The 25,864-nt window shown below is 37.8% G+C and overlaps 1 protein-coding gene across 4 annotated transcripts in view; it reads left to right on the forward strand.

Moving 5' to 3' along the window:
* The window catches only part of CCDC178 (coiled-coil domain containing 178), a 440,607-nt gene that overhangs the window by 15,319 nt on the left and 399,424 nt on the right, over window positions 1–25,864 (forward strand). For all 4 annotated transcript variants that reach the window (XM_058692404.1, XM_058692401.1, XM_058692402.1 and 1 more), the window contains exon 2: window positions 12,748–12,828. In XM_058692404.1, the coding sequence (XP_058548387.1) occupies window positions 12,771–12,828 (58 nt within the window). In that variant the 5' untranslated portion in view covers window positions 12,748–12,770. The remainder of the gene's footprint in view (window positions 1–12,747; window positions 12,829–25,864) is intronic.

A 25,864-nucleotide genomic window follows, 5' to 3' on the forward strand; every position in this document is an offset into this window, starting at 1 on the left:
TCTATAAACTGTAAACTGATTGCAGGTATTTCATTCTTTCATACATGTATTTTTCATTCATGCGTTCTTTCATTTTCAACAAGACTCTGCTGAATCCTCCTATGTGGAAGGCACTGTAGTAGATCTGTGCTGTCCAATATAGTAGCACCTAGCCATATGTGGCTATTTACATTTAAATTAATTAAAATGTAACAAACAGAGAAGCAACTCCTGGGTTATGTAGCCAGATTTCAAACGATTAATAATGATTCCACATGATCATATGGCTTGGCTAGTATAATGCCTGCCATTTTGGATAGCATGGATTTAGAACATTTTCATCACTGTAGAAACTTCTATTTAATGCTGCTGTTAACCGATGGTAGGAGTACAGCAGTGAACAACACAGATTTTGCCTTCTTTTTTAAATTTTTTAAAAAGATTAATTAATTTATTTTTGAGAGAGAGAGAAAGTACGAGATAGAGAAAGAGAGAGAAAGGGAAAGAGAGAATCTCAAGCAGGCTCTGCACTGTCAGCATGGACAACTCAAACACACGAACCGTGAGATCATGACCTGAGTCAAAGTCGATACTTAACCATCTGAACCACGCAGGTGCCCCCAGATTTTGCCTTCTAACAGAAAAGAGGAAACAAAGGAAGAGATTATAAAAATGTATTATCAGGTTAAATAATAATGAGTCATTAGAAAAAATAAAGCACAGTAAGTGGATATACAGTAAAGGGTATGCTTGATGAAGTGGTTTTCATAAGGAATCATAACTATGGAAAGAAAGGCATTTCTATTTATTGGGAGGGGGTTGAACCAAGAAATGTGTGGCTTCATGAATGCCAAGATAAACAATCGTTTTAAGATGACAGCACAACAGAGAGCTTTAGTAAGATAAGAGTTTTGATTTGTAATCAGAAATAATAAGTCAAGAGGGAGGATATTACGAGCTCTCTAGCACAAGTAGAGGGATAAGACAAACCAGTAGAGGGCTACCCCTACATTGTCAGAACAGAAGGAGGCCATGAAAGCACAGATGTGTTTGGGTTTGTAGGTTTGGTGAGAGGATATTAAAATTTAGATCCTATTCCTTCTATTTTCTCTCTGAAGTAGGAGGTGATATCTTTAAAAAGAGAGAGGTTGGAAATAAGAGCTTAAGAATGAATATGTTTGAAACAACTGATGTCTAAACTTTTTTAGCCCGAAATTAATATTTCTTCTTACCTACTCTCCCATTCTTATGACTCTATTCCTCTTCATAACCCAATTGATAGAATCAAATTCTCTATTCATTTTTCTCTAAGTGGAACCCACTCCAGCTTTGATAACCTAGCTCATTTCAGTCACCACATCTATAATTCTCTCATCCTCTCTTCCAGTAACCTTATATTCTATCTAGTGACACAGCTCATGTCCTATCTTTTCAGGAATCTTTCTTTGGTAGTAGTATACTGATAAATGTTTGACAACCACCTCTCAGAACAAACACAAAAACAAAACCTCATTTCTGGTGTTTGCTGATTCCATGGTATAGATCTCGTCACCATGGTTGATTTTAAGCTACTACAAGTCCCTAACTGGCTTGCAAAAGTATTGAAAATTTAGCAGCCAGATTTATGGCAAGACCTGTGAAGGACCTGCAATTTTGCTCTATTGGCAAGTTAAGAAGAAGCTAGCCTGCCATGGTGATGAAAACAGCTTGAGGGTTCCAAGCAGTGACCGGGTCCAAGGATTGAATGTTTCGGATAAAAGTTAGCTGAGACACTATATAGACTTTTTGTGGTTGTTAATTTACCCTTTTGCATTAGGATTGGTTCTAGAGTTAATTACTACCTACAGGTACTGTTTCTGGGTCATTCTAAATCATTCCTGACTCTAGGACCTCTGTAGCTCTTCCTGGATAGTGCTTCCCTGAAAGCTTTTGGCACATTCTCTCCATTCATTATAATCAGACATCACTTTCTCAAAAAGGACTTCCCCTTGGAATACTGCTTAAAATAGACATTCTTCCACCCTCACACCTCCTCCAGGGACTGCTCTAGTTGTGTCCTACATGTTGCAGTATGTTTATATTTGTCCAGATTTTTTCCTAAGTTCCATTGTGATGTGTTCTTCCATATAGTTCATTTATAATTTATTTCTTAATTTCCACAAGCATGGAGATTTTCTAGGTATCCTACTTTTCTTTCCCTTTATGGTTTTATTTATTTCAAGCCTTTTACTTCAAAATAATTATAAAATCACAGGAAGTTGCAAGGAAACATACAGGAAGGTTTTGTGCCCGTTTCAGCCATCATCCCCTGGTGTTAACATCATAGGGAACGATAGTACAACATCAAAAGCACAAACTGTAAAGCTCATTGATTCACCAGCAATACCTGCATTCTTTTTCTGTATAGGTATATAACTCTATGAAATTTTGTCACATGTGTAGCTTTGTGTAAGCACCACTACAATCAAGACACTTACTTGTGCATCATCACAACATTTCCCTGATCTCCATCCCCAGGCAACTGCTGATCTGTTCTCAATCACTATTACATTATTTAATGGATAGCAATGAAATCCTGCGGGGCACCTAGGTGCCTCAGCCTGTTAAGTGTCTAACTCTTGGTTTTGGCTCAGGTCATGATTTCACAGTTTGTGAGTTCGAGCCCTGCATCAGGCTCTGTGCTGACAGTGAGGAGCCTGCTTGGGATTCTCTCTCTGGCCCTCCCCCACTTGTACTTTCTCTCTCTCAAAAGAAATAAAAAAAAAAAACTTAAAAAATGAAATCCTGCAATATATAACCTTTTGAGGTTGGTTTTTTTTCAGTCAGCATAACTAATCTGGGGTTCATCCAGATTGTTGCATATATCAATAAAGCGTCTTTTCCTTTTTATTGCAGGGTTATATTCCATGTTATAGATGTACCACAATTTGTTTCACCACTCACCCACTGAAGGACATTTGGGTAGTGTGCAGGCTTTGGCTAGTGTGTTTTTGCTTTTGTTTCCCTTGCCTGAGGAGACCTATCTGGAAAGAAAGTAGTTGCTACAGCCAGTGTCAAAGAAGGTACTGCCTGTGTTCTCCTCTAGGATTTTTATGGTTTCATGTCTCACATTTAGGTCTTTAATCCATTTAGAATTTATTTTTGTGTATGGTATAAGAAAGTGGTTCAGTTTCATTCTTTTGAATGCTGATGTCCTGTAGGTTTTGGCGAGTTTAAACAAAGCTCCCATGAATATTATGCAGAAGTTTCTGAGTGAAAATAAGTTTCATTTCTCTGGGAAATGTTCAAGAGTACAGTCGCTAGGTTATATTGGAAGGCCCACTTTTAGTTTTAAAAAGAATTGCTGAACTATCTTCCAAAGTCACTTTCTCGTTTTACATTCTAACCAGCAATGTATGGATGATGCAGTTCTTCCACATCCTTGCCACTACTGGGTGTTAAAACTATTTCTTGTTTTAGCCATTCTGCTAGGTATATAGATATGTCACTGTGGTTTACATTGCACTTCTTATTGCTGGGCAGGGGTGGGGGTTCCAGCTCCCCATTAGGCCTCCACTGACTTTTAGCTGGGAGAGGTAGGAGTGCCTAGCTACTCCTTCCTATATGGGCTCCACCGAACCCATGTAGAGGGTGCAGCCTCACTCCTGCTGGGTTGTGGTGGAAGATGTGATTCACCATTAAGCCTGCGTTGACACTGTCCCAGTCCTTTGTTATTGCTGCTGGGAGGTATGAAGTCCAGGGTCCCCACTCAGTGTTCATTGACAATGAAAGGGGAGAGGCTTGACTCTAACCAGTGGGGGGGAAGTCCTATATTCCTACTTGGCTTCCTCTGACATCACCCCAGCAGGAAGATTGGGGTGCCTCAAAACCACCTAGCAAGGGTGGCTTCTTACTTAACCTTTAAGGGGCCACAGTTTTGTCTCTGGTGTTTGGCTAGAGTAGAGCGGTTAGTATCTAAATGTTTTCTTTCTTGCTAAGCTCCCTTTTCCCAGTCCCTTTGCTAGAGAGGGCTTCTGTTGGAGATTTATTTGATCTGCACCCACTGGTATTTCTGGGTTGCTGGTTTCTTCAGCTTCAAGTCAAGGATATATAAGACTAAAACAAAATCTTGGAAACTCACCACCTCATTGTTTCTCTGGTTCCAAGGTGCCTATCCAGGCTGCCTACAGTCTCTCCACCTTTCAAAGTCATCTCAGGTTTGTTTTAGAGATAACAACTAGAGTTTTTGTTGTACTCAGGAGAGGGAATAGGAATAAGTACATCCACTCCATCTTTCTGGAAGCGAGGTTGAGAGCACTGACTATTATGCTTGCCTCTGTACTTTCCATCTTTTTATTACTGCATGCTTCCTTCAAGATCATTTTTTTTCTGAATCTGTTTTACTAATTCTTCACCTTTGTCATATCTGCTTTTAAGTTTACCAGTGGGTTTAGAATCACAGTTCATAGTTCAAATCTGCAGTTGTCAACTTTCATAATCTTTACTTCTGAAATTTAAAAATTTAATGTTATATTTATAAGCATGTTGATAGTAATTCAGGGATTGAGGGAAGATGGTGGCATAGGAGGACGCTGGGCTCACCGCGCGTCCTGCTGATCACTTAGATTCCACCCATATCTGCCTAAATAACCCAGAAAACCACCAGAAGACTAGCAGAATGGACTCTCTGGAGCCAAGCATAGACAAGAGGCCCATGGAAGAGCTACGGTAGGAAGGGCGGAGAGGCAGCACATGCTACACGGACTGGTGGGAGGGAGCCGGGGTGGTGGAGGGACAGCCTGCCTGGCAAGGCAGAGCCCCTGAAGTCTGGCTTGCAAAAGCGGAGGGGCCGGACTCTGCAAGTTCTGACAGCCAGTGGGACTTAACATCTGGAATGTTAAAAGGCAACAGCTCTGCTCGGAAGGAGAGCGGGAGGGAGAGAGGACACCAGGAGGGAGAGGTGTTGAGCCCTGGAAGACAGAGCTCAGCTCGGTGGGGAACAAAGGTGCTGGCCAGTGCCATCTCCCTCTCACATCCCCCAGCCGAAACCCCGAAGGGAACCAGTTCACCGAACCTGCTTGCACCACACAAACACCCAACGCTGTGCTTCTGTGGATCCAACCCTCCGACGGGTCAGCCTCCCTCCCGGTGCTGCAGGGCCCCTCCCGCAGGGGACCACCAATGGCAAAGAGCTAAGCCTGCCCCTCCAACCCCTGTGCACCTTGCGGATCCACCCCAGCTAATATGCCAGATCCCATTGAAGCAACACCACAAGCCTGGCGGTGTGCAAGTAGCCCAGACAGGGGCCACACCACTCCCCAGTGAGCCCTGCCCCGGGGAGAGGGGAAGATAAGGTACACACCAGTCTGACTGTGGCCCCAGCAGTGGGCTGGGGGCAGACATCAGGTCTGACTGCAGCCCCACCCACCAACACAAGTTACTCTGGACAGCACAAGGCAAGTGCCCTGCAGTTGGGAGCCACCCCAGGGACTACCCAAAATGACGAAATGGAAGAACTCTCCTCAAAAGAAACTCCAGGAAGTAGCGGCAGCTAACGAATTGATCAAAAACGATTTAAGCAATATAACAGAACAAGAATTTAGAATAATAGTCATAAAATTAATTGCTGGGCTTGAGAAAAAGTATAGAGGACAGCAGAGAATCTATTGCTACAGAGATCAAGGGACTAAGAAATAGTCATGAGGAGCTAAAAAATGCTATAAATGAGGTGCAAAATAAAGTGGAGGTGACCACAGCTCGGATTGAAGAAGCATAGGAGAGAATAGGTGAATTAGAAGATAAAATTATGGAAAAAGAGGAAGCTGAGAAAAAGATAAAAAAAATCCAGGAGTATGAGGGGAGAATTAGAGAACTAGGTGATGCAATCAAACAGAACAATATCCATATCATAGGAATTCCAGAAGAGGAAGAGAGAGAGAAAGGGGCTGAAGATGTACTTGAACAAATCATAGTTGAGAACTTCCCTGATCTGGGGAAGGAAAAAAGCATTGAAATGCAAGAGGCACAGAGAACTCCCTTCAGACGTAATTTGAATCGATCTTCTGCACGATGTATCATAGTGAAACTGGCAAAATACAAGGATAAAGAGAAAATTCTGAAAGCAGCTAGGGATAAACACGCTCTAACTTATAAAGGGAGACCCATAAGAGTAGTGGCAGACCTATCTACTGAAACTTGGCAGGCCAGAAAGGAATGGCAGGAAATCTTCAATGTGATGAAGAGGAAAAACATGCAGCCGAGAATCCTTTATCCAGCAAGTCTGTCATTCAGAATAGAAGGAGAGATAAAGGTCTTCCCAAACAAACAAAAACTGAAGTAATTCATCACCACTAAACCAGCACTACAAGAGATCCTCAGGGGGATTCTGTGAGTGAAATGTTGCAAGGACCACAAAGTACCAGAGACATCACTACAAGCATGAAACCTACAGACATCACAATGACTCTAAACCCATATCTTTCAATAATAACACTGAATGTAAATGGACTAAATGCTCCAATCAAAAGACATACAGTATCAGAATGGATAAAAAACAAGACCCATCTATTTACTGTTTACGAGTGACTCATTTTAGACCTGAGGACACCTTCAGATTGAAAGTAAGGGGACGGAAACTATGTATCATGCTACTGGAAGTCAAAAGAAAGCTGGAGTAGCCATACTTATATCAGACAAGCTAGACTTTAAATTAAAGGCTATAACAAGAGATGAAGAAGGGCATTATATAATAATTAGAGGGTCTATGCATCAGGAAGAGCTAACAATTATAAATGCCTATGTGCTGGATACGGGAGGCCCCAAATATATAAAACAATTAATCACAAACATAAGCAACCTTATGGATAAGAATGTGATAGTTGCAGGGGACTTTAATACTCCACTTACAACAATGCATAGATCATGTAGACACAGGATCAACAAAGAAACAAGGGCCCTGAATGATACGTTGGATCAGATGGACTTGACAGATGTATTTAGAACTCTGCATCCCAAAGCAACAGAATATACTTTCTTCTAGAGTGTACATGGAATATTCTCCAAGATAGATCACATACTGGGTCACAAAACAGCTCTTCATAAGTATAAAAGAATTGAGATCATACAATGCACGCTTTCAGACCACAATGCTATGAAACTTGAAATCAACCACAGGAAAAAGTCTGGAAAACCTCCAAAAGCATGGAGGTTAAGGAACACCCTACTAAAGAATGAGTGGGTCAACCAGGCAATTAGAGAAGAAATTTAAAAATATATGAAAACAAATGAAGATGAAAATACAACAATCCAAACGCTTTGGGATGCAGCAAAGGCAGTCCTGAGAGGAAAATACATTGCAATCCAGGCTTATCTCAAGAAACAAGAAAAATCCCAAATACAAAATCTAACAGTACACTTAAAGGAAATAGAAGCAGAACAGCAAAGACACACTAAGCCCAGCATAAGAAGAAAAATAATAAATATCAGAGCAGAAATAAACAATATTAATCTAAAAAAAAAAAACTGTAGAGCAGATCAATGAAACCAAGAGTTGGTTTTTTGAAAAAATAAACAAAATTGATAAACCTCTAGCCAGGCTTCTCAAAAAGAAAAGGGAGATGACCCAAATAGATAAAATCATGAATGAAAATGGAATTATTACAACCAATCCCTCAGCAATACAAGCAATTATCAGGGAATACTATGAAAGATTATATGCCAACAAACTGGACAGCCTGGAAGAAATGGACAAATTCCTAAGCACCCAGACACTTACAAAACTCAAACAGGAAGAAATAGAAAACTTGAACAAACCCATAACCAGTGAAGAACTTGAATCAGTTATCAAAAATCTCCCAACAAATAAGAGTCCAAGACCAGATGGCTTCCCAGGCGAATTCTACCAGACATTTAAAGCAGAGATATTACCTCTCCTCCTCAAGTTATTCCAAAAAATAGAAAGGGAAGGAAAACTTCCAGACTTACTCTATGAAGCCAGCATTACTTTGATTTCTAAACCAGACAGAGACCCAGCAAAAAAAGAGAACTACAGGCCAATATCCCTGATGAATATGGATGCAAAAATTCTCAATAAGATACTCAAATCGAATTCGACAACATATAAAAAGAATTATTCACCACGATCAAGTGGGATTCATTCCTGGGCTGCAGGGCTGGTTCAACATTCGCAAATCGATCAACGTGATACATCACATTAGTAAAGAAAAGGTAAGAACCATATGATCCTGTCAATCGATGCAGAAAAAGCATTTGACAAAATTCAGCATCTTTTCTTAATAAAAACCCTCGAGAAAGTCAGGATAGAAGGAACATACTTAAACATCATAAAAGCCATTTATGAAAAGCCCACAGCTAATATCATCCTCAATGGGGAAGAACTGAGAGCTTTCTCCCTGAGATCAGGAACATGACAGGGATGTCCACACTCACCACTGTTGTTTAACATAGTGTTGGAAGTTCTAGCATCAGCAGACAACACAAGGAAATCAAAGGCATCAAAATTGGCAAAGATGAAGTCAAGCTTTCACTTTTTGCAGATGACATGATACTATACATGGGAAATCCGATAGACTCCACCAAAAGTCTGCTAGAACTGATAAATGAATTTAGCAAAGTCGCAGGATACAAAATCAATGTACAGAAATCAGTTGCATTCTTATACACTAACAATGAAGCAACAGAAAGACAAATAGAGAAACTGATCCCATTCACAATTGTACCAAGAAGCATAAAATACCTAGGAATAAATCTAACCAAAGATGTAAAAGATCTGTATGCTGAAAACTATAGAAAGCTTATGAAGGAAATTGAAGAAGATATAAAGAAATGGAAAAATATTCCATGCTCATGGATTGGAAGAATAAATATTGTTCAAATGTCAATACTACCCGAAGCAATCTACACATTCAATGCAATCCCAATCAAAATTGCACCAGCAATCTTCTTGAAGCTAGAACAAGCAATCCTAAAATTTGTATGGAACCACAAAAGACCCAGAATAGCCAAAGTAATACTGAAGAAGAAGATCAAAGCGGGAGGCATCACAATCCCAGACTTTAGCCTCTACTACAAAGCTGTAATCATCAAGACAGCATGGTATTGGCACAAAAACAGACACATAGACCAATGAAATAGAACAGAAATCCCAGAACTAGACTCACAAAGGTATGGCCAGCTAATCTTTGACAAAGCAGGAAAGAATATCCAATGGAAAAAAGACAGTCTCTTTAGCAAATGGTGCTGGGAGAACTGGACAGCAACATGCAGGAGGTTGAAACTAGACCACTTTCTCACACCATTCACAAAAAAATAAACTTAAAATGGAGAAAGGACCTGAATGTGAGACAGGAAACCATCAAAACCCTAGAGGAGAAAGCAGGAAAAAACCTCTCTGACCTCAGCCGCAGCAATTTCTTACTTGACACATCCCCAAAGGCAAGGAAATTAAAAGCAAAAATGAATTATTGGGATGTCATGAAGATAAAAAGCTTCTGCACTGAAAAGGAAACAATCAACAAAACTAAAAGGCAACCAACGGAATGGGAAAAAATATTTTCTAATGTCATATCAGACAAAGGACTAGTATCCAAAATCTTTAAAGAACTCACCAAACTCCACACCCGAAAAATAAATAACCCAGTGAAGAAATGGGCAGAAAACATGATTAGACACTTCTCTAAAGAAGACATCCAGATGGCCAACAGGCACATGAAAAGATGGTCAATGTCGCTCCTCATCAGGGAAATACAAATCAAAACCACACTCAGATACCATCTCATGCCAGTCAGAGTGGCTAAAATGAACAAATCAGGAGACTATAGATGCTGGTGAGGATGTGGAGAAACAGGAACCCTCTTGCACTGTTGGTGGGAATGCAAACTGGTGCAGCCGCTCTGGAAAAATTTCCTCAAAAAATTAAAAATAGACCTACCCTATGACCCAGCAAGAACACTGCTAGGAATTTACCCCAGGGATACAGGAGTGCTGATGCACAGGGGCACTTGTACCCCAATGTTTATAGCAGCACTTTCAACAATAGCCAAACTATGGAAAGAGCCTAAATGTCCATCAACTGATGAATGGATAAAGAAATTGTGGTTTATATACACAATGGAGTACTATGTGGCAATGAGAAAGAATGAAATATGGCTTTTTATAGCAACGTGGATGGAACTGGAGAGTGTTATGCTAAGTGAAATAAGTCCTACAGAGAAAGACAGATACCATATGTTTTCACTCTTATGTGGATCCTGAGAAACTTAACAGAAGACCATGGGGGAGGGGAAGGAAAAGAAAAAAAAAAGGTTAGAGAAGGAAGGAGCCAAAACATAAGAGACTTTTAAAAACTGAGAACAAACTGAGGGTTGATGGGGGGGTCGGACGGGGGGAGGGTGGGTGATGGGTATTGAGGAGGGCACCTGTTGGGATGAGCACTGGGTGTTGTATGGACACCAATTTGACAATAAATTTCATATTAAAAATAAAATAAAAATAAACATGTTAAGCATAGTTAGGTGGTTTATATCTGGTAACCTTACTATCTTGAGTAGCTTTGGGTTAGTTTCTGTTATCTTTCCTTTTCTGGTGATTTCTATTATTCAGGCTCTTTGTGTGTGGGGTTACCTTTCACCTTGTGCTGGGCAAGAATCACCTTAATTCACTTTACTTCTGTGATATTCTGGGTTACCCAGATGATCTGTGGTTGGACTTCAGTCTATGGGCAGTCTTCGCATTGCCTTTAGTTCGATTTCATTCTGTTCCTTAAGATACAGACTTCTGGGGTCTCAATCCTAGGAATGGGTTAGTTTTCCAGTAGTTTCCATTAGTAGGAATGGGTAGTTTTCCAGCTACACTTGGTAGAATTTGGATTCTATCTTTTGTTTCCAAAGTTTTGTGTGGCTGTTACAAGTACTGCCCAGCTCTCCAGCTGCCTCTCCCACATTAGATATTGCCCTTGGGAAAAGCAACCTTACATGTTGGTCTCGCCTCTGTGGGTTTCTGTCTTCTACCAGAATTTGGCCCAGGTATTTATTATTACCTTGCTAGTTGTCAGATATTTCAGTGAAGATTTAAAAAGTACATGGGGCACCCGGGTGGCTCAGTCAGTTAAGCGGCCTACTTCAGCTCAGGTCATGATCTCGCAGCCTGTGGGTTCAAGCCCTGCGTCCAGCTCTGTGCTGACAGCTCAGAGCCTGGAGACTGCTTCAGATTCTGTGTCTCCCTCTCTCTCTGCCTCTCCTGCTCATGCTGTCTCTCAAAAATAAATAAACATTAAAAAAATACATTTTAACCGTATTTCTGTAATTTGTAAGAGCATTTTTCCAAGTTACCCAGGAACTCATTACTGGAATAATTAATTTTCTTATATTTTTCCAGTACTATTGTGTAGAAGAGAAAATAGGATTCTATATTTTAACTACAATCTTCATTGAATTAAAAAAGTAATCTTGATATAAAGTAAAATTTAATTATGTAATTTTCTATAGCTTCCTTTCCAGTAATAAGTTGGTCTTGATGCAGTAGATTGGCTTATTCAAAGGGGCACAAGACTTGGAATTCAGGGTTTTCTTTCAGAGCACTCTTTCCTAAGCTGTCTTTTTACGTTGAATGAATTTACCAATTTTAGTACCAATTTGCCAATTTCCTTATTAGTAAAAAAAAAAAAAAAAAAAAAAATTGAACTAGTTGATTTCTAATCTCTAAACTCAATGATGTTTTAGGTCTACAAATTAAAAGAGGTAGTGATTAGTTCTATGTTACAGAATTACTGTCTTTTCATTCAGTAATTTAAATTTCTAATAAATACTAACTTATAGGAATTACAGTTGAGTAACTTAGTATAGAACAGGGATGTTGTCAGTAATATGAAAACTCTATAGGACAAAATATTTGATTTCCATATTGATAAATTATAGAGGAAAGAAACATCATAAAGAGAATTAAAAGGAGAACTTATGAAGAGAAAAAGACATTTCAGTTTAATGTTATGCTTGTGTTATTACTCCAGAAGCTTTAAAAACAGGAGAAAAAATAATACAATGAAAGAAATGTAAATACTGACTATATGTTTAGCGATATTAAGACCATATTGTTAGCTGTCTTAATTATATTATTGGTATTATTGCTATATTTAAAAAATTCTTGAAATATTTATGAATGCAATACTATACTTGAGATTTGCTTAAATATGACCAAGGGTAGGTAGGTTAGACAGGTTGGTAGGTAGGTATATAGAATTCATATGGGCTACTAGTTGAAATTGGTTGAAGGACACATACAGATCCATTAAACTTTCTCTTTACCTTTGTATGTATTTGATTTTATCCATAACAAAATGTTTAAAAAAGGAATGGATGGAAACTAGAGATGATAGTAAAGTTTAACTTGATCATAGGAAATGAAGCATCATAGGTTCCAGAATCTCCACAGGGCTGAGTCCACAGTTACAGTGAAAATGCTAAAAAAAAATCTAGTCGGCAGGCCGTTGTCTGTTTCAAAGCTATCTGCAAAGCAGAGGATCAAAGATCCCTTTTTAATGAGGATTTTTATCTTTGGTGTTCCCAAATAGGATCATAATAGTTCTCAAAGGAAGAAGAGCATATTGTTGCATTTCCTTACATTTTTAACATAATTTAGTATTGATTTTTATATATCTATATCAAGTATTAGAAACCTATTTCTGACATTAGTTCTTAAATTGACAACTTTTAGTGAAATTAAATATATGCTACTTTTGATTCATGATATGTAAAGATTTTTCTTTCTAATTAGGTTTCAAAATACTGTAAATAACCATGCCTGAAAACAAAACAATTTCCTGTTCTTTCATTGGAGGTGATCAAGCCAAGAAAAGTAAGTTTATCATTAAATGATTTTCTTTGAAACTAGGTCATAGGTAAATGCAATTAAGTCAATCATAGAAGGCAGCTGCAAAGATAGTAGTCTTCTCCAGGACAAAGGGCCACACAATCAAACCTTACTGGGATCAGGAAGGTGAGGTGAATGAAAGGAGTAAATCAGTTTAAGGAAAACCCACTATCTGGATTATAATCAATTTCTTTTATATTTACTATTGAACAAAAGTATAGGCAATAAAACATATAGGTAGTACAACAGAGCCAGCTCTTACTGGCTCACGTGAGCCAATTGCATATATCTCAGCGCTACTCCTCTGATTGCTTGAAATTGGCTGGTTAATAACAGCTGGTTATTAAAATTTTACCAGCACCCATTGAAGACAAACACAAAATTAAAAATGAAAAATACTTGGTACTTCTATTTTTAAAATTGTATTAGCTTTTATTATATTACTTTGCATTCTGAGCCCCAACATCTTTTATTCTGCATTGTGTTAGTAATATGTCTTTGCATCATATAGGACAGAGGTCAGCACATTACAGCTGATGGGCCAAATCTGGACAGTAGCCCTTTTCTACAGCCCAAATGCTAAAAATGGTTTTACATTTGTAAAGTGTTGTTAAAAAGAAAAGAAAAGAAAAGAAAAAAGAACAAAGAGGAATATGCAACAGAGAATGCATGTGGCCTACAAAACCTAAAATTTTTACTATCTGGTCCTCTACAGAATAAGTTTGCCAATCCTTGGTATAGAATTTTGCCTTGAATACTTTGTAGTCCATTGACAGTCAAGTTATCCATTGTTGCACTAATGCTACATAAAAACCAACCAAAAAATGCAGGTGCATACAACATCATAAATATTCATTTTAGTTCACTTATGCATAAGTGTGCTGAGTGGTTCTATTAATTTCAGGTGGGCTCAGGATGGCTCACTCATACATCCGCACTAAGCCATAGGTCAACTAAGCATTGATGTTATTTATTTGGGGTTTGATCTTTCATAGGCCTATAGCCTTGGCTGTACTATGTTGTCTCTCATATTCATCCAGCAGCTTTGATCTCAAGGCTTGAGAGGAGAAATAGAAGCTCGTAAGGCCTTTTCAGGCCAAGGCTCAGAACTGGCAATTATCATTTGATGTATTTTATTGGCCAAAGCAAGTCATAGGACCAGCCCAGACTCAAGGGACAAGCGGTTAAAATCATTCTTTTGATGATGGATGCTCCAAAGTTACAGTGGAAAGGAGGAAGGTGAAAACACTAGGAGGAAAACTTATTGGGACTACTATTGCAATCCAGCTGCCACAATCTTATTAGGGATTACAAAAGAAAGCAATCATATAGTAATTGAAAACATGGTTGAGAATATTGCACAATAGATTTCATGGAGGATTACCAATCTTGGGTAGGATTTTAGTACTTGTTACTATATTCACTTTCACAATATTTCAATAACCTTGGTTTTTAGCTCTTTATTCACGCTACCAATATTAATTGAAAAAAAACATGCAATTTCATTGTCATAGAGTTTATATAGTGAAATTTAAGCAAAAATTTTTGATTTCTGGAAACTGATTTCAATTTCAGATTAGCAATATGAACCAGGTTATTCACTTAAAACAACTTTCCCAAGGACAAAATTTGGAAAGAAGATACTCAAATCATACTTGCACATATCTCTTGTTTAAATACTTGAAAAGAACTTTTCAAACTTTTTGGATTGATTACAATGTTAATTAAAAACTAGTAGTTTGTTCCAACACTTTTGAGGGCTAAGCTGATGGTTTCCCTTTGAATGACCTCACAAGGTCTATTTGTTTTGTATTGCAGTAGAAACTGACCAGTTTGCAAGCAAAAACTCCTTTGTGTGGTACATCAGGAGAAAGTTAATCATATTTAAAAAGGCAGACCACTTGTATTTAGTCTATGTGATGGAGAGATATACATGAATATAATCACATTCCACATTATTTAATGGAATATGAGTGTTTTATGATATAGATTAGTTCTGTATGTGCATATGGAATGGAATATGTCTGGCTGGCTAACTCTTTGGAAAATAATATGGTTAATAAATTGTCTTTTGGTATTTGCTTGGTATTTGCTTTGGGTAAGTTTACAATATTTGTATTTAAATGACATTAGAACCAATATTTGAAATGTTGGCATAAATATTGATTATCAGTTAAAATTAATTTCTATCTCTTTGGCATCATACCATCATCAAGCTTCCTATCCTCTGTGTAAACCAACCAACCACTACAGAGAACATTCAGCTCATCAAGCAAAGCATTGAGATGTCCATGTTCAAACTATGGAAATTTATGAGACTTGCAGTGTTTATTACTATGTCTTGGCAGATTTCAAACTTTTAAGCCCAAAGCAATCTTTGCTGGATGATGTACTGAACCTAATTATGTACCAACCTTTGAAAATGTCTGTCATTAACTCTGTCATTAACATCACAAGAACACAGTGTGAGGTCTTATTTATTAACTTCTACCAGATGATATTCAACATGGTACTTTTCTTAACATCAAAAACAAATCCTTTCCTTATGTTGCATCAATCATCATGAAACTATTGTGGCCATATAAAAATTCTTATTGTATTATAAACAAACATACAGAATTGGATGATTATTCTTTTCTCTTAGCTGATATAAATAATAAAATACATTATTAAGCTCTTCCAAATTGGTCTATAGAGTCACAGCCATATCTTAAAACATGCTGATCAACAGTATTTTCAGGTGACTCATGCTTACAAATGGTTAGCTCTGGAATAATTTCTATTACATTTAACAATACCTTTCTACAAACTTACTACCTGTAATATTTTGCCTGTTAGGTAATATTTTCATTAAATATAAAACTGAATTTCACAGCAGTATCATATATTTGAATTATGATACTGATACTGCATGAGTTTTTCTGTTTATTATATTTCATAATGTATTTTTTCAATGTAACAGGCAGAGGCTGTACTATTTTTTAACAGATTAGTGTCTTATCTGTTGAAATGGTAAATATTTCATACATGTAAAAATATATATTAAAGTATGAAGAATACTGATAGAATATCTGTGCAATCATAACCCACATTAAGAAATAGAACCCTGAGTCTTCTCACCTCTCTCAAATCACATTTAGCTTTATATTATTATATGTCAACATGCTAATACAATACACATATAGTCTTAATACATTTCATCTTATATTACTTTATTTTATTAATTCACTAATATCAGTTTGATCATCTGAAAACGAGGTTTGGTTTTTACTTTCCTCCCATTATAATTTTACCACTTTCCCTCCCCTATTGCTTAGACCAGATCCTTTAGAACCCTGTTAAAAATATGCACATTTATCTTCTTGTTCCTGATTTTTAAAATGAGACTTTTAATGTTTCATCATTAAACATGATGGAATTTTTTACTTACTTTAATCTAATTTTGTTAGCAAGGTATTTATAACTTCACAATTGAATTGGGGGAATGTTTCTTCATTTTCTGTTCTCTGAAAAACAAAATATTTTAATTAATGTTTCTTGAATGTTTAGCTAAACTTATGTGTTAATTTTCAGAGAGACACTGTTGATATAAATTATTTATTGGCAATAGGGTTATTTAGACTTTCTGTTTATTCTTAATTCACTATTGGCAAGTTATGTTTCTTTTAAAATTTTGTTCATTTGGTTAAATTTTAAGCATACTGAGACCACATAGCTAATATTTTTTTACTTTTATATCTTTCTACATGCAGTTCTCATTTATATTCATAATATTGGATTTGTTTCTTCTCTTTCTTCTGGTTTGTCTTGATCAGTTTTGCCAGATGTGTCCATTTGTGCTAAACTTTTCAAAGTGGTAATTTCTGATCTTTTAAATTATCTCTAGGTTTTTTTTTTTTTTTTCATTGGCGGTGGTCTATTTTCTATTTTGTTAATTATTACCCCTTATTTTCCTTCTACTTTGTTTTTCCACATATTCTTAATTTGGATACTTAGATCACTAGTTTTTAGACCCTTTTTCTTTTCAAATATAACTATTTAAAGTTACACATTTCTCTTGAGATATCATAGATACGATAAAAAGGATTTGATTATGAAATCCAATTCATTTGAAGCAGAGATTTAGTCAGCATGCAGTTTATTAAGCGCTGTTCTGGGTAATATTGTTTAACTTTAAAATTTTTTTTGTATTCACGAACCAGAAAATTCACCTCTTCAAAGTGTACAGTTCAGTGTTTTTAGTATAATCACAAGGTTGTATAACCATCATCATTACTTAATTCTATAATACTTTCATAACCTCCCAAAGAAGCCCAATATCATTAGCAGCCACTCCCCGTTCCCCCTCAGCCCCGCCCTGGCAACCACAAACCTACGTGCCTTGGTGGGAATATCAGGGGTCTGGTGTGAACTAATTCCCGGCGAAGACGGGTACCATCAGCATCTGGGAGCACACCCACAACATGCAGGTGATGAAGTTCAGCGTAAGGACTGTCATCACCTTTGCAGTGGAGGCCAAGAACCATGCCGACCTACCCAAGCTGGTAAAGGGGCTGAAGCAGCTGGCCAAGTCAGACCCCGTGGAGCAGTGCATCATTAAGCAGTGCATCCTGGGTGCCCATCATCGCAGGTGCCAATGAGCAGCACCTGGAGACCTGCCTGAAGAACCTGGAAGAGGACCACACCTGCATCCCTCTCAAGAAATCCGACGGGGAGTCGAAAGGGCTCTGCCTGTCCAAATCCCCAAACAAGCACAAAATGCAGTCCATGAAGGTGCAGCCCCTCGCAGACCACCTGGTGGAGGACACCGGCCATCGCTAGATGTGGGCCTGCCGGGAACTGAAGCGGCAGGCCGCTGTCTGGCCGAAGAGTACCTGTGGGACCTGGCCTAGACCCAAAAGATCCGGTGCTCTCGTTGCAGGATTTTTTACCTCAATACCCGGGGTTCGTTTTCTCCCAGCTTCCGAAGGGTGAAGAGGTGGACACAAAAGAAGAAGCACGCTAAAGTTTACTCGAGTATAAGACCAGAGGCGAAGAATAGTGTGAAGCCTGCTCTCTTTACAAAGCGGTACATTTGAAAGTGAATGCCCGGGACTACAAGCAAGGGTCCTTGATTTGTAAGGTTCTGGGCAGCCTTCCCTTGCCCTCCCCCTCGCTCCCTCCCGGGTCCTACCCTAGGCTCCCTAGCTCTCTAGGTGCTGGGTGGCCCCTTCCTGATTGGCTCAGTTCCATTGTGTGAGGGGTGGCCCATGGCCATGTCATTGTGGGCCATACCCTTTGTGGTCTACTACTTATTTCTAGTTAGGTTTTTTTTGTCAAAGTCCCGAGGGAAACCAGAAGGGGAGGAGGTGGCATCTGTCACATTCTTAAGAGGAATCTTACGCCTGAGGGGTTTGCCTGGTCCGACACAATTCAGTATTGTTCTAAAATATGTTTTTCCATACCCAGGGACCTCAGGTTCTAATCGTTCCCTCTCTGCCTACTGAATCCTATCTTCTCCTATCACTTTGAGCCTGCTCGCCCCGGACTCAATACCTTCAACGACAACACCCGGACTGTACGGTACCTCAACAAAATCAAGGACAGCTTCGTGGCCGGTTTCCAGCCAGGCCGCCGGGCCAGGAGACTGCGAGGCCTGAGCCTTGACGTCTGCGACGCGACGTCACGCAGGGAAGCCATTCAGACCCCCCCACCCCACCACGTGGCACCGCCTTTAACCGCGGACTGCTCAGTACCAGCCCCAGCTCAGGGAGCCCGCCCACCCCGCCCACCCTGTGGAGGGAGCTCCAGGGGCCGGAAGAAGTGGTTGGCGCCATCTACAATGTCCTCCGTAGGAAGGAGGGCCGCGTCGAGTCCCAGGTGGCCGGCAAATCCCTGTTTATGCTGAAGGCCTACGGCTCCTCAAGGAGTCCTTTGGCCTCAGCGCCGACCTGAGGTCCCGCAGGGCGACCAGGCCTTCCCCCACTGCTTGTTTGGCCACTGGCAGATCCTGCCCTCGGAGCCCTTGGACCACAGCAGCCGCCCCAGCCAGGTCGTGGCGGAGACGCGCAAGTGCAAAGGCCTGCACCGAGGCGTCCCAGCCCTGGACAATTTCCTGGACAAATTGTGGGCGGACCTCGCAGCGGCACCCGCGCTCCGTCTTTGATCTACTGCAGCCCCCAGCGTTTGCGTTCCCCTCCGGGTACCTATAGACTGTTCCCGAACGGTGAGGCGGTGCCTCACGGCCTTGTGGGGCTCACTCGGTGCGGTCGCTCAGCATAAGCCCTGACGCCCTTTTTCTTCAGTATTTCAAGATTTCAAAGGTGACAGAAGTGCCCTCACAGCCCAGACCTTACTTGGCCGGTAGGAGTTGGGGAGGCCGGATGGGACAACCTTCTGGACATTCCATATGAATTTGTAAAATAGTTGGCTTTGTGTATCTGCCTTCTTTTAAACTAGAATTTTGTCATGGGTCCGTTTTATGGCTGGATACTGTTAATAATTGTATGAATATTCCACGTATCGTTTATACATTCATCAGTAGATGGGTATTTGTATTGTTTCCACTTTGCGGCTATTAGGAATAATGTTCTTATGAATATTTGAATGCAAGTTTTTATGGGGACGTATGTTTTTATTTCTGCTGGGTATACATTTAAGTCTGGAATTGCTGGGTCATTTGGTAACTTGATGTTTAACTTTCTGAGTAATTGAAAAAATTTTTTTTTTTCCATAGCAGTTGCAAATTTTGCATTCCAAATAACAGTATATGAGGATTCCAGTTTTTCCATACCCTTGTCAGGGCTTGTTAGATTCTGCTTTTCCTTTTTGGGTTTTTGTTTGTTTGCTTTTTAGCTATTATAGCCATCTTTAGCAGGTGTGAATTGACATCTCGTGAGTTTTTTTACTTTTTTTTTATGGTTAATTCATTTTTAACAGACAGGAGGGGAGGGACAGAGTAGGGGAGGGACAGAGAGAGTAGGGAGACACAGAATCCGAAGCAGGGTCCAGGCTCCGAGCTGTCAGCACAGAGCTGGACTCAAATCCAGAAACCCTGAGATCATGACCTGAGCCTAAATTTAGAGACTTAAGGGACTGAGCCACCCAGGTACCCTCATTGTGGTTTTGATTTGCATTTCTCTGATGACTGGTCATGAGATGATCTTTAAATGTGCTTACTGGCCATTTGTTTATCTTTGGAGTAATGTCTGTTTAAATCTTTTGCCGTTCTTCAATTGGGTTGTCTTTTTATCTTTGAGTTGTAAGAATTCTTTATATATTTCAGAAACTGGATCTTTATCAGATATATGATTTGCAAATGTTTTCGCCCATGGCAGGGGTTGTATTTGCATATTCTTGACAATGTCTTTTGAACCAAAAAAAAAAAAAAAAAAACATTACTGTATGAATCTGATTGATGTAATATTTAAATAATGTTTAAAATTGCTTGTTCCTTTGATGTCACATCAAAGAAACTATTGCCTAATCCAAGGTCACAAATATTTACACCTCTGTTTTCTTCCAAGAGTTTTATAGTATTAGCTTTTGCATTTAAGTCTGATGATTTTTGAGTTAATTTATATATATATATATATATACGTATATACACGTATATATATATATATATACGTATATATATATACACGTATATATGTATATATATACGTGTATATATATGTGTGTGTGTATGTATATATATGATTTGGAGTCAAAATTTATTCTTTTATGTTTGTATCTCCAGTTGCCCTAGTACCATCTGTTGAAAAAAAAAGACTTTTTTTTTCATAGAATAGTCTTGGCACCTTTGTAAAAATCAACAGACCATAAATATGGGTTTATTTCAGGAATTTCAGTTCTACTCCACTGATCTACCTGTCCATTCTTATGCCAGTACCACACTGTGTATTATAGCTTTGTAGTAATTTTTAAAACTAGAAGTGTGATTTCTCCAACACTATTCTTTTTAGAAATTATTTTGGGTAATCTGAGTCCCTTGAATTTCCATCTGAATTCTTAGGATCAGTTTGATATTTTCTGGGGGAAAAAAAAGGCCATTGGAATTTGATAAGAATTGCATTGAATCTGTGGATCAATTTTAAGGGTTTTGGCATCTTAATCAGATCATGTCTTCCAGAATACTAATACAGGATGTCTTTGTATTTACTTAGGTCTTAATTGTTTTTTTCAACAATGTTTTGTAGATTTTAGTTGAAGAAGTCTTGCATTTCTGTTAGTTTTATTCCCAAATATTTTAATATTCTTTTTGATGCTTGTTCTTTCTTCCTTTCTTTCTCTTTCTTCCTTCCTTTCTTTCTCTTTCTTCCTTTCTTTCTTCCTTTCTTTCTTCCTTTCTCTTTCTCTTTCTCTTCTCTTCTCTTCTCTTCTCTTCTCTTCTCTTCTCTTCTCTTCTCTTCTCTTCTCTTCTCTTCTCTTTTCTTTTCTTTTCTTTTCTTTTCTTTTCTTTTCTTTTCTTTTCTTTTCTTTTCTTTCCTGCCCCAACTGCTATGGCTAGAATCTCTGGAACAATATTGAGTGGAAATGGCAAAGTGTGGATATGCTTGTCTTTTTTCTGACGCTAGGGAATTTTTCACAAACATTCTTTATTCTGTTGAAGAAGTTTCTCTCTATTCCTATTTTGTTTCTGTGTTTTTACCATAAATGGGATTAAATTTTGTCAGATATTTTTTCTGCATCTATTGAAATGCTTTTGTGGTTTCTTCCCTTTATTCTGTTAATATGGTATATTACATTCATTGATTTTCATATATTGAAACATTTCTGGGACAAATCTCTCTTGGATGTGGTATATAATCCTTTTTATATACTATTGTATTTAGTTTGCTCATATTTTGTGGGGATTTATCTCCTAATTTTTTTCCCTTCTCCTTGGATTTAGTTGCGTCTTCCTAGATAAGATATAAGGCTATTGATTCAAGTTCTAATTTTCTTCATGTAGGCGTACACAACTACCTACTTCCCTCTGATCATTGATATCACTAAACTTCATATATGTTTAGTTGTGTTGTCTTTTTGTTTTTATTCATCTCAAAGTATTTTCTGGTTTCCCTTGTGATTCCTTTCTTGATCCATTATTTATTTAGGATTGTGTTTAAAGTTCACATATTTGAAAATTTCCCAAATTTCCTTTGGTCACCGATTTCTGTTTTTAGCATTGTAGTCAAAGAAGATACTTTATGTGATTTCAACACTTATTTAAGTGTATTGAATCCTATTTAGGGCATAATATGTGGTCTAATATGGAGAACGTTCAGTGTGTACTTGAGAAAAATGTGTTTTCTACTCTTGATGGAATATTCTATTAGTTGTTTCTTAGGTCTAAGTGGTTTATGGTGTTTTCAAAACTACTGTTTACTTGTCTTTATTCTTTCTAGATGTTTCATCCATTATTATTTATTCATTATTTATTGTTTATTTATTTATTATTTATTTTTTTTAGAGAGAGATAGAGAGCATGAGCAGGGGAGAGGAGCAGTGGGGGAGAGAGACAGAGAGAGACAGAGAGAGAGAAAGAGAGAGAATCCTAAGCAGCCTGCATTCTCAGAGTGAGGCTGACATGGGGTTCAATCCCATGAGTCAGTCACTCAACAGACTGAGCCACCCAGGCACCCCCATCCATTATTTACATTGGGCAGTTAAACACTTCCACTAATGTTGTTGAATTGTCTTTTTTTTCCCTTCAGTTATGTCAGCTTTTACTTCAACTTGAAGCTCTTTTAAGATTGTATATGTTTATAATTATTACAGCTTCTTAAAGGATTGACCCTCTTCCCATTATGAAGTGTCCTTTATCTCTAGTAATTTTGTCTTAAAGTCATCATATGTGGTACTGTGCAGAAATATTCCTTTATAATTTTATCACAAAAACTTTCTCAGTAAAAAAACAAAGTATATATTTTATTTACAGTTCTTCTGTATAATTTTTATTTGGTTACTCTTTTTGGATAAATTTATATCATTCATACATATTATAGTTATTTGACTGGCAGTATCTTCTATCATATTTTTACTTTTACAACCTTCATTTCTTTTGTTTTGCATATTTTTATTATGAATTTACTTTTGTCTCATTTTATTCTGTAATGGGGTTTTAGGAGATAAATATCTTTGTAATGGTCATTAAATATTAGCATAAGATATTCTACAAGTATTTAAATCTTATATTTATATCTGTAAAATATATCAAAATATTTTTTTAAGTTTTTTAAATGTTTATTTATTTTTGAGAAAGAGGGACACACACACACAGCAGAGAGTGAGTGGGGAAGGGGCAGAGAGGGAGACACAGAATCCAAAGCAGGCTCCAGGCTCCAGGCTCTGAACTGTCAGCACAGAACTTGGCATGGGGCTCGAACCCATGAACTTTGAGATCATGACCTGAGAGCTGAAGTCAGATGCTTAAAGTCAGTCACCTGGGCACCCCAATGTATCAAAATATTTGTTTTTAATTTTTTTTAATGTTTATTTATTTTTGAGACAGAGAGAGACAGAGTGTGAGCAGGGGAGGGGCAGAGAGAGAGGGAGACACAGAATCTGACGCAGGCTCCAGGCTCTGAGCTGTCAGCACAGAGCCTGACATGGGGCTTGAACTCACAAACTGTGAGATCATGACCTGAACCAAAGTCGGACACTTAACCGACTGAGCCACCCAGGTGTTCCTCTATCAAAATAATAAAAAAAAAATTTTAAATATTTATTTATTTTTGAGAGAGAGAGAGAGAGAGAGAGAGAGAGAGAGAGAGAGAGAGAGACAGAGCATGAGTGGGGGAGGGGCAGAGAGAGAGGGAGGCACAGAATCCCAAGCAGGCTCCAGGCTCTGAGCTGTCAGCACAGAGTCCAACGCTTGAACCCACAGACTGTGAGATCATGACCTGAGCCTAAGTCGGACGTTCAACCGACTGAGCCACCCAGGCGTCCCCCTCTATCAAAATATTTTAATGCCACTAGAGTAAACATTGTATTTTCTATTTCATAATTTACATATAGTGAAATGCTCAAGCTTCAATTTATAATTTAATGTATTTTGATAAATGTATACATGACAAATGTAGAACCACTGACCTTTTCTGGGTAAAAAAAAAAAAAAAAAAAGAAAGTTTCTCACCAACCATAGGCAACCACTATTTTGATATCACAATAGTTTAGCTTTGTTTTTTTTGTTTGAATCTCATAATAATGGAAATATAAAATACCCATTTTGTTGTCTTTGATTATTTTTGTTCAATGTACTTTTGAGTTTCACTGATGTTATTTTGTGTATTAGTTCATCTTTTTTTTTTCCTACTTAGCATTATACGGCTGCATGACTACACTGTATTTTTTGAAATGTAATTTTCTAGTGATGGACACTTAGGTTGTTTCCAATTTCTGCTCTTAGGAGTAAAACTATCACCACAAATAATCTTGGATAATCTTTTTGTGGACCTACACTTTGATTTATCATGGGTTAAAGTTTAGAACTGGTGTTGCTGCATTATAGAGTAGACAATTTTAACTTTATAAGAAACTGTCAAATAATATCCTCTTACCTTTGAGAATTTTTAAACATTTGAGAGTTTGTAAAATAAAATACAAAATTTCTCCTTTGTCTCTACATTCCCTCTTTCCAAAGTTAACCAGTCTAATTGTTTCTTGACATGTACATTTTATATGAATTGACAAATACCTATCAACCTGTACATCTCTTTAGAAAACAAGTGATGACAAAACTTACCTACAAATTTTTGTCTTACTATTCTTCACTGAATAGTGTACCTTAAAGTAGTTTCTATACCATCATATATGTATCTGTTTGCTGTTTGCTTTTATTAGTTTTATTTCCAGCTGTACTGAGATAGAATTGGCATATAACATTGTATAAGTGTATCATGTACCATGTAATTATTTGATACAGGTATATATTGTGAGGTGCTTATTACTGCAGTAAGATAATTGAACACATCCTTTGTTATTGTTATGGCAAGAACATTTAGAATCTCTCATTGCAACTTAGTTATCTAAAATCACCATGCTGTATATTTTATCCCCAAAACTTACTCTTCTTATAACTGGAAGTTTGTTCCCTTTGACTCAACATCTCATTCTCCCCACTTTCCAGCCCCTGGCAAACACCACCGTTCTATGCTCTGCTTCTAGGAATTTGGCTTTTTAGGTACTAAATATAAGTGAGATCATATGATTTTTTTTTTCTTTCTCTGTCTTATTTCACTCAGCATAATGTCCTTTAGGTCCATTCATGTAGTTTCAGATGACAGGATTTTCTTTTTTATGGTGGAACAAAATCCCATTGTGTTTATGTGTGTGTGTGTGTGGTGTGTGTGTGTGTTTGTACATATATCTGTACATGAGCACAAGTTGATAATGCTGCAGTGAACATGAGGGTGCTGAAATTTGAGATAGTAATTTCATTTCCCTTAGATATATACCCAGAAATGGAATTGCTACATCACATGGAAGTTTTGTTTTTCATTTCTTGAGGAACCTTGGGATTGTTTTCTGAAATAGCTATAAAAATTTATATTTACACCAGCAGCGCATGAGGATTTCCCTCATCTTTACATTTGATACCTTTTGTCTTTTTGAAAATAACCATTGCAACAGGTATGAGGTGATATCTCATGGTGGTTTTGATTTGTATTTCCCTGATGGTTAGTGTTGTTGAATACCTTGTCATGTCCTTGTCCATTTGTATGTCTTCTTTGGAAAAATATCTACTCAGGCCCTTTGCCATTTTAAAATTGGATTATTTGTTTTTGTGCTATTGAGTTGTGTGAGTTCCTTATATATTTTGGATATTAATGATTTGCCAGAGAGATGTTTTGCAAATATTTTCTGTCATTCTGTAGGTTGCCTTTTCATTATGTTGATTGTTTCTTTTGCTATTCAGAAGCTTTTTAGCTTGATGCAATCCATCTTAATTGATTTTAGTTTTAGTTGGTTTTGTTTTTGATTATTAGTGTCGTATTGAAATAATCCATATGTCATGGCATTTTTTCCCTATGTTTTCTTTTAGTAGGTTAGTGGC

Source organism: Neofelis nebulosa, chromosome 11, assembly GCF_028018385.1.
Source record: "Neofelis nebulosa isolate mNeoNeb1 chromosome 11, mNeoNeb1.pri, whole genome shotgun sequence".
NCBI lineage: Eukaryota > Metazoa > Chordata > Mammalia > Carnivora > Felidae > Neofelis > Neofelis nebulosa.